Consider the following 9,738-nt stretch of genomic DNA (forward strand, 5'->3'; position numbering starts at 1 on the left):
TAGAAGCATGACCCAGCAGTGAGGCCCACCCAGCACCCAGGCCCTGGCTCCTGACCCCAGTTCGCCAGTGAAGGGCGCCCAGGCCCCCGGGGAGGGGCTGATCCAGGGCCAGGCCAGGGAATGTGCAGGACCAGCCTGGAGCATCTCGTGGGACCGGAAAGTCAGGCAATGTCAGGTCACCCACAGCGCTGGGTGTCACAGGGACCCCACGGCCAAAGCTGCAAGCACTGAGCAACAAAACAAATACAGCAATAGTGTATTACACCCAAAGTATACAGTAAGCATCCGTAAACCCATGCTTCTGGGAGTGGGAGAGGAGACACAGCTGCCGTGCGGAAGATTCCACGTGATTTCCACAGACACCCCCTTGAGGAGGTGGCAGAACTCCCCGCCCCGGACAGGCGGCCCGGGCGTGGGGACTCTGTCCCGAGACGACCGTGTGCAAGGAAGGAAGCAGCCACTTCACGGCGGAGACCTCGGCGGGGACCCGGGCGGCACCCGCAGTCTGGAGGCAGGTGGACAGAGGTGCCCTCACGAGGGGTGATGGGAGGACGCCTCACCTCTGCGCCCCTCCCACGCCCCCACCCGCTCCAACCGTGAGCCACACAGCCCAATTCCAACGGAGAAACTGCCATTGTCCATAAGACAAATTCCAACCGAAGGGGATCCTACAGAACTCCTCATGCCCCTCAAGACAGCCAAGGTCACCAAAAAGAAAGTCTAAGAAACTGTCACAGCCCAGAGGACTGCAAGGGACACAACAGCTGAGTGTCTCACGGTGTCCTGCATGTAGTCCCGGGACAGAGAAAGGACGTTAGGTAAGAACGAGGGAAATCCGAACAAACTATGTCCTTTGGTTAGTAATGATGCATCAATATCGTACCTGAATTGTAACAGATTTGTGTAACAGATTTACCTGAAATGTAACATCAGTGGAGCCCCCATAAGATGTTAATGACAAAATAAATTGTGAGTGTTGCTGAGAGACGTGATAAGGAAACTCTCCGTATTATCTTTGCAATTCTTCCGTAAACCTAAAACTGTTCTAAAAAACACGATCTATTAAAAGCAAAAGCCTGCGTGCCCCCACCCCACCCCCCGGTGCCAGGCGGGGCGGGGCAGGGTCGGCTGCCCGCTCGCCAGCTCTGCCTGAGCGTCCCGGGACCCCCACGCCAGACCCTGCCCCCGGATGTCCTGGAGGACACAGAGGGCAAGAGATGGCTTCAACCCAACTGATCTGCACAAGGATGGAGGATAATCAAGCGACAAAAACAGTGCGCTGGGGGACACGTTCTGGGGCCCGGCTCCAGGCCCCACCCTCACCTAAAGCCATTCCTCCCACACACACTTGCAAGGTGCTGTCTGTGTCCCCAGTAGCTCCAGGCACCAGCGGAAAGGCAGGGCCCTGCCCTCGAGGAGCTCAGAGATAGGCAGGGTGACCAGCACAGGGCAGGGGAGGCCAGGAAGGCTCCCTGGAGGAGGCGACTTGGGTGCCGCTCACACAAGCGCCAAGCAGGGGAATGAGGTGAGAGACATGCACTGGCTGGAGCTGGCGGGTGCCCTGCTTGGGGAGAGCCGGGGGGCCCAGGGCAGCCACGGCAACGCGAGGGCTGCGGTGGACACACAGCCCGGTGCCTGGGGAGGTGAGGCCAGCCCGGCGAGGTGGCTTCAGGGCCGCAGGGCACAGGGGAGAGGTGCCACACCCCAGGAGAGGCGGCAAGCACAGCTCTGTCACCGCACGCTACAGGGCCAAGGAACACACGTTCGTGCCACGTGAGAAGGGCAGACACGGAAGGCCACAAGCGATGGGTCTGATGCCCCCTGCGAGAAACGCCCGGCAGAGGCAAACCAGAGGGAGAGAAAGCGGGTTACGGGTACCTGCAAAAGGGCCTGGGGTCTCTTTTTGGGGTGACGAAAATCCACTAAAATTTGACTGTGGCTGCACAAAGACGCCAATCGCCCTGTGAACACGCTAACGGCCGCCCAATCGCGGACTTTCGATGGGCGGGTTATACGACATGTGAATTACAGCTCAATAAAGGTGTTTACGAAGAACAGACTCTCTTGCCCCCAGCCTTGCCCCTTCCCTCGGGGAGCCACCAGAGACGCCCGGCCCCGTCCCGCCGGGCTGCCCTGCCGGGCCCTGGACCCAGGGTCCCTGGAGTCTGGGCTGCCACTTGACCCCGCAAGGGCAGAGCACGGCACCCTGGAGGTGCCGCTCTAGGTCACCAAGCAGGAGAGGAGAGACCCTGGCTTCAGGGAGCCCACCTTCTAGAAGGCGCCCCCGATAAACAGTGCACAACAGCAAAGCACCGCAGGAAGAGGGAAGCCAGCAGGGGGGCAGAGGGACGGGTGGGAGCATGGAGCAGAGACGTGCTCGGGCCAGGGTCCTGCCATGCCAGGAGCTGTCCTGCGGGCACCATGGTGGAAGAGGCAGGAGGGCAGGTGTGCCCCTAGCGGGAGGGCACCAGGGCGCAGGCAGGGGTCAGGCGGGCCCCACACCTGCACTCCAGGCTGCGGCTCCACGGAGGGAGGGGCTGCTGCCTCCCTGACCTGCGTCCCCAGCCCTGCCCAGCCCCAAGCCCCCGCCCACAGGGGCCGGGTAGGAGCAGCAGCCCTTCCGACCAAGAGAGGCCGTGTCCCCAAAGCCCTCCTAGGGTCCCGGCACACCTGGTTTCTCCCACCACAGCTTAACTTGAACCTGGTGGCACAGGGCGTTCAGGCAGAGCCAGCCTTCCCTCCCAGTGCCCAGTGACAGGTAACCACTCACCCAGCACAGGGCTCTGCAGTCTCCCACGATCTGGGAGGCTGCCTCCTCGGATCCCGCTTCCCAGAGGGCAGCAACGTGGCGGAGGCCGGGGTCAGGGGCCACCCCGGAAGCCCTGGCCTCTAGACCACTCAAGGCCACCCCACCCGGCAGCAGCCAAGCCCACGCTCTGGGGACAGGGTGCTCCAGGCTTCCTCACCACACCCGCCTCACCTTCCTTCCTGGGAAGCGGCCTCCCCGCCCACCCAGGCCTCCCTGTGGTGCAGGTGCGGCCACCGAGGGCAGGGGCCAGCTCTCAGGCTCTGGCTTCCATGCTCCAGGCCAAGGCCTTTGTTTACAGGTGGCCAAGCTTCTCTGAGGTCCAGAGAAGCTAAGCGTGTTGCCCCAGAACACACAGCAGCGAGACCAAGAGCCTTTTCCACCGACCCCCACGGCCCCGGCACACGGGCTTGGGTGAGGAGCAGAGCCCACGGGGCCAAACCACATGCCAGCTTGTGGCTTTAGGGAAGCGGCCGAACTTCTCTGTGTGGGGTCTTCCTCGTCTGTGGGGTGAGCTAGCAACAGTACCCAGCTCCAGTTGTCACGGGAATACATTGCGTGACACGCTTAGAACGCCGTCGGGCCGGGCTGCGATGCTGTCGTGCCTTGTTATTACTGTGTGTTCAGGAGCAAAGAGAGATAGATGTCTCACCACGACTTTAAACTTATCCCTCCTATTTCTTTCACAAAACCCCCCAGAAACCCGGCTGAACTTTCTGAAGGGATGGCCATGGCAACTGGAAGGCTGCAGTGGTTGTGAGTACAGCTTTTGGAGCCAAACAGCACAAGTTCAAATCCCAGCTCTGCTACTGGACGGGGAACTCGTGCAAGCTGCACTGCCTCTCCGTGCCTCAGTTTCCTCATCTGCAGGCTGGGGTGCAAAGTGCATGCTGTGAGGGCTCTGTAAGATAATTCATGTGAAATAGCACAATGTCTGGCGTGCAGGTTGAGTGACTCCTATGACTATTATTAATCTTTTTGATAGGCCAATACTTCCTGTCTCCCTGTGTCACCACGGGGAACTTTAATCACAGGGCTCACACATAATCACAACCCTGGGTTAAAACTCAAATGCCAAACAATCCTAACAACAGCCTTTAGACGCGGCATCATTAGCGGGGAATTACCAGCCCGGCGTCTGCGTGGGGCACAGGGGCAGGCCCCCAAAGGCGAAACGAGCACCGTTTTCTCTAATTAGGGAAAACAGTCTCTGTCTGTAAGAGAAGTCGGAGCACCCTGCCTTTGCGTTCTCAGGTTAACCGATTACATTTCTCCTGCAGCCACGGGCTCCGAGCAGGTGACAGGCCGCCCCGGGCCCCACCCACCCGGGCTGTGTTCACACGCAGCCACCGTCCCTACAAGAGCCCCTGGCCTCCTCCCAGCTCCACCGGCCGCACCTGTTGAAGACCTGAACTTCCACCCCCTTTACTTTGCCCGGAATAAGGATGTAAGGAAAGGGCCCACTGCGGTGCCATCAAAACACCAAGGAAAAGGCAGTGCTGAGCCCACTGCGGTGCCGGAGCCCCCGAGCCAGCCTGCAGGTCGCCCAAAGCAAAGGCCTTCAAAAGCACCATGGGAGTGGCCGGCCTGGTCTGGACGGCGTCCGGCAGGTGCCCATCCCTGAGCCAAGCAAACAGGAGCTGCTTCCCAGCTAGCACCTCCGTCTCCCACCTACCACACACTCTCCGTGGCCCACGTCTTTGCTCCCCAATGCATGTGTCAGCCCACTGACCGTCCTGACCCTCAGCAGCTGCCCCAGGCAGCAGCTCGCACTGGGCTTCCCAGACAGGGCCTCCCCTCCCCTACCGGGGCTCGGGGCAGCCTCGGGGGCTGTCTTGCAGGGGGGGAGGCAGAAACTCTGGGAGGAGTGACCGGGCCCCACGGCCAGGCACTGGCGTCCTCCTTGCCAACCGGCACACACCTCACACCAACGGGCGCTGTGGCAATGCTCCTTGAGTCCTCGAGACAGCCACCGGGCAGGAGCCCCCATCCTGACACACACAGCAGCCCCTAGCAGGGGAAACCCCGCCCAGCTCCCCAAAAGGGGGCGGTCTTCCGAACTGAGCCGCTGACCAAAGCCACGCCCCCCAGGCTGGGGGTGAGGGGGGTGGAATCTGGCTTCCCCAGGGGACCATCTAGCAGCAGAATGTGGGGAGCTGGACGGGGCCCTCCACGTGGTCCCTGGAGGGGAGGGCGCCCCGAGAGGGCACAACCACTAACGCAGATCACACGTGGGAACATCAGGCCGCCTTGGCTCCCCCGAAACCTGGATCTCATCAAGACGGTGGTGGGGTTTGGTGCTGGCGTTTCCGTGACATCTATAGCAGCGCCCTGCTGCTCTTTGCAAAGAGAAAACGGGCTTCAGGCTCGCTCGCAGCCTTTCCTGGCAACAGTGGCTCACTAGAACCGAGTAACACTTTGTTTTCATTGTGCCTGAACCACTACTCAATTCTACCATACAGCAAAAATGACGATTCAGGACAACCAGGTCTGATTCTCCTCCCCACTTTTCCAGTCGGCCAAGGTGAGGCCCAGGGAGAGCGAGGAGAGCAGAGGTCACCCTGAGCTGGCGCCGGAGCCGTCCCCGACATCCACGCTGGGCTGGACCCTACAGATGAGACGAGGCGCCGAGCGGGAGGCCTCACAGGTGGGCCGTTTGGAGAGAGACCCCCTGGTCCTTCCTTCGGCAGGGGCCTGCACCGCCCCGGCGGAGGCGGAGTAAACATGCTCGCAGGGCCTTGGGAAACACACAGCTCTGAGACTTTCCCAGGGAGCTTCCCGGAAACGGCGTGCAGAAAGACAGACATGTGTCCCCAGGGCACTCTGCGGGGACAGCCACACTCACACACCATCAGCAGGGGCAGCTGGGAGGAAAGACAGGCAGAGCGGCGGGCGGCGGCCCAGGCAGGACACAGGGTGCCCGGCCTCCCGGCCTCCAGGACCCGGCCCGCCCCTCCCAGGGAGTCCGGCACCACCAGTGTGGCAGGGCTGCTCAGCCCTGCCCGGGGGTCACAAAGCGCTGCAGAGGGGTCAACACCACGGCCAAGGCAGGACGAAGGCCGGTCAGGGCTTCTCCAGAAGGGTCTGCGGCAGGACACAGGGCCAGGTTCACTGAGGCCACCATTCCAGGGTGTCCCAGCTAACAACTGTGGAATGTGGTTTCATCACAGCAGGGGGCAGGGACTGGAACATACTCACCCAGCCAGCCTGTGTGTCCCCAGATGGGCCCAGGGCACTACCTGACCTCTGACCCTGGGTGTCCTGGGCCCGAGTGGAGCCTTCTGCCCATCTACTGGTGAGGAAACGAAGGCAAGAGAGGCTCCCTGCCTGGCCCAAGGTCACAGGGCAAGGGGTGAGGAAGGCAAGTGTCCAAGTTCCTCTCCTAACCACTTCGGCCCCAACAGAGCCCCAGCGCTGGGACTCGCCAGCCTGGTTGTGGGCTTGGGAGAGAGGCTCAGAGCTCTGAATTTTCTCCCCAACCCTCACAAGCAGGGAACCCCATCCTGCAATAGGTCTCCCCCAAACGGAATCTCCCACCTCTGTAAACAGCACTGGCGACAGCCCGGACCATGAACTTAGCTTCCAGGGGCCGTGCTCAGGTCTCCAGCCCTGGGCACTGCCACTCCTGCCACAGGGCCAACAGCCAGGGCCGGCTGCACCAGCCTCAGGCCACACGAGCTCTCCTCTCTCCCCTGCTCCGGGGCCTGGGCAGGGCGCAGGTCCTGCTCTGGACAGGTGGGGCCTCAGCCTGGGGGTTGCCACACTCCACCCCACCTCCTGGCAGGCACCCACGGGCCTGGGCTCCTGCCAATGTGCCAACCCGCCCCAGCAGAGCCCCACCAGCTAAACGTCCCAAACAAAGGGAAGGACACAGGGCAGACAGCGGGGTGCAGGGAGGGGGCGAGAGGCCACAACTTTTTGGCGAGGTCGCCTCTGGGGTAGCAGGAGCTGGGGAGCCCCCTTCCACTCCTGCCCCACCAAGGGGTCGGTCAGTAGGACAGCATTTGCCGCGCCCTGCCCGGTGCCATCCCCCTCCAGCGGCCTGGCCTCGGTGACCCCGGACGGGCGCCCCCCGCCCCAGTCTGGGCCCTGCGCCCGCGGGACGTCCTCCTCTCCCCGGCCGGCCGGGCAGACCCCGGCCCGGCGGACGCCAGTGCCCACAGCGCGCGGGGGGTGGCGTGACGCGCGTCCCGGCCGCGCCGGCCCCGGGGGCGTGTGAGCGGGCGCGCCCGCCGGGGCCCCGCACGGACGGCCCCAGCCCGGGCCCGGCGGCGGCTGCGGGGTGAGCGTGCCGGGCGCGGCCGGGCGTCCGCCGAGGCAGTCCGTGTGGGTGCCCGCGCGCCGCTTACCCTGCGCGGAGATCGGGGCCAACTCTCATCCACGCGCCGCCGCGGCGCCCCCCTCGCCGGCCGCCCGGCCGCGCTGCACCTGCCGCCCGCCCGGGAGCCCAGCGGCGCCGGGGAGCCGGGAGCAGGCGGCCCCGCGGGTGCCGGCCACGAGCGCGGAGGCGGCGGCGGCGGCGCCAGGTCGCGCGCTCGCGTCCCGCTGCGCGGAGTCTGCGCGCCCCCGGCCGCCCTGCGCAGCCGCCGCCCCGCCCCGCGCCGCCCCGCGCCTTAAAGGGGCCGCGCCGCGCCGCCCCCGCCCGCGCAGCCCGGCCCGTGGGCCCGCGGGGCCGCGCCTGCCCGGACCGGTCCGCGCGCGCGCGCGCGCGAGCTCGGTCACGCGGCGCCGCCTTTGTTTGGGTGGCCCATGTGCGTCCCCGTCGCCTGCACCCACGCGCACGCGCGGCCGCCCGCCAGTCGCGGCCACGGCCACGCCGTCCCGCGCGTCTGGCACGGCGGACGCCACGGGCACAGCCACGCACGAGCGCTCGCGCTGCTGCCGCCTCGCCCGCAGCCCGCACGCCCGTGGGACCGCCTGCCGGTTTGGAGACGGTCAATGACTTTGCTGCCAGTGGCGACCCGCATTCTCCCGCAGGAATGTCTTTCTTCTGGCCGCGGGGCCCAGAGTACTGCCCCACACCCGGAGGGGAGGTGACTCGCCTGATACCTGGCGGGATGCTCCCTGTCCTCGGCTACCATGCCCAGGGCACTCCCTGTCCCCAGGGTCTGGGCTCGCCGGGCCCCCTTCTCAAACGCTCTCACCTTTGACTTTCAGGGGAAACAGGCCACCACCGATGCCCCACACCGCTGCGTCTCCCGGTGCCCTGCGCTGTGGGGCGTGGCACCTGCAGAGTGCACCCACTGCCCACCTGGCCCTGGGCGCTGGACCCTCCAGGAGAAACCACGGCTCACAGCAGGGTGCTCAATGGACGAGGTAGAGGGGCCTGGCTTTTGGAACCCCAGGCCCTTACCCTAAGTTGGGGACACCCACTCTCAGCGCCCTACCCAGGTCTGGCCCAGGAAGGTGGCTGTGGAGGCTGGAGTGGGAGGGTGGAGGGGAACAGGAAGGGACAAAACGAAGAAGGCACAGCCTGCCTTTTCCCCCAAGGTGGATCTTCTCTGCCCTGTCCTGTCCTTCCTGTCTGCCACATGCGTCTCCATCCCAGCCCCACGCCTGCCCCCAACCCAATGACCCCGGGAGTCCCACAGGCACCTCCAACCTCACAGACACAGTGTTGCCAGAACGGGACCTTCCCTTCCTTCTAATCAAGAGCCCCCAGCTCCAGTGCACCCGAAGCTCCCTGGGGCAAGATCCCGGCCCCTCTTTCCTCCTGCTCCAGCATTCCTGCCTTCCAAGACAGCCTGGCAGAGCTAGGTCAGGGGCAAGCCCCCAGGTGAGCTCTTGGCTGGAGGCTCTACCTCTCTGAGGCTCAGTTTCCTTCTGCGGGACAGACCCAGTGATTTCAGACTAGAGGAGCAAGTGCTACCCAGCCTGGGGTCTCTCTTGCACCTTCAGGGGTCAGCATGGGGTGTGATCTCCTCCCAAGATGACCGAGTCTGAGTCACATTTGTGCCCGGAGTCCCTGCCCAGTGCTGGGCCCAGCTGCCAGCTCTCACTGTTCCTCTTCCCTCCAGGGAAACTGGGCTTGTGTTTCTCCTAAACCTGAGCTCTCCTTTCCTGCCTCCAGGCCACTACTCCGGCCATATCTTCCAACCTACCTGACCTGCCTGCCTGCCTGGCCAGAAATGGTCCCTGCCTCCCATGCAGCCAGGTGCCACCTCCATCTCCGTCACTAGGGCCCTACTCTTGAGGACTGAACTCTGATCTTTTTGCTAAAAACTCCTTCCTAAGGAGGCCAGCTGGGTCAGGCTGACAAATTCCCACTAAGCAGGGTGGTTTACTTCCCAGCCTGATTCTGGTATGGCATTAACATCACCTAAAAGATAAGAAGCCCCTGTCTTAACTCAAGCATCCTAGCAGATGCCCATCATAATTTTAAAATATCTTAACTCAAGCTTCCTAGCAGGCGCCTATTGTGAATTTAAAACATCCTCCTGTCTGGACCTCCCAGAGTGCTCACACCCTTATCCTGAAATAAGCATATCCTTTCTGGTCTTCTAGATAGAGTCTAACTTTCTCAGCCAATTGCCAGCCAAAGAATCTTTAAACCCACCGATAACCTGTAAGTCCATGCTTAGAGATGTCCCACCTTTTTGGGCCAAACCAATGTGTGCCTCTCATGTATTGATTTGTGACTTTGCCTATAACCCCTATCTCTCTGAAAATATATAAAACTGAACTGTGACCCAGCCACAGCGCGCCCACTTGCCCAAGGCCTCTTGGCAGTGGCTCCGGGTCATGGTCCTCAAATTTGGCTCAGAATAAATCTCTTTAAAATTATTTTACAGAGTTTGGCTTTTTTCCATTGACACTCTTAACTGTTTCTGTGGCCGTTTGTGTTCTCATCTTTTCAACCCGGATGGGGTGTTCCTACAAGGAAAGACCCAGACTATCCATGTATGTGCCCCTGCCCTCACTGCCCCACCACC

General features: G+C 62.9%; 1 protein-coding gene across 1 annotated transcript in view; it reads right to left on the reverse strand.

Moving 5' to 3' along the window:
• GRAMD4 (GRAM domain containing 4) overlaps positions 1 to 7,308 on the reverse strand; it is an 86,018-nt gene extending 78,710 nt beyond the window's left edge. Inside the window, exon 1 of the mRNA XM_076006909.1 lies at positions 7,156 to 7,308. Coding sequence (XP_075863024.1) covers positions 7,156 to 7,184 — 29 coding nt within the window. The 5' untranslated portion in view covers positions 7,185 to 7,308. The remainder of the gene's footprint in view (positions 1 to 7,155) is intronic.
• Between the last annotated feature and the right edge of the window lie 2,430 nt (positions 7,309 to 9,738).

The sequence above is a fragment of the Microcebus murinus genome, chromosome 10, assembly GCF_040939455.1.
Source record: "Microcebus murinus isolate Inina chromosome 10, M.murinus_Inina_mat1.0, whole genome shotgun sequence".
Lineage (NCBI taxonomy): Eukaryota > Metazoa > Chordata > Mammalia > Primates > Cheirogaleidae > Microcebus > Microcebus murinus.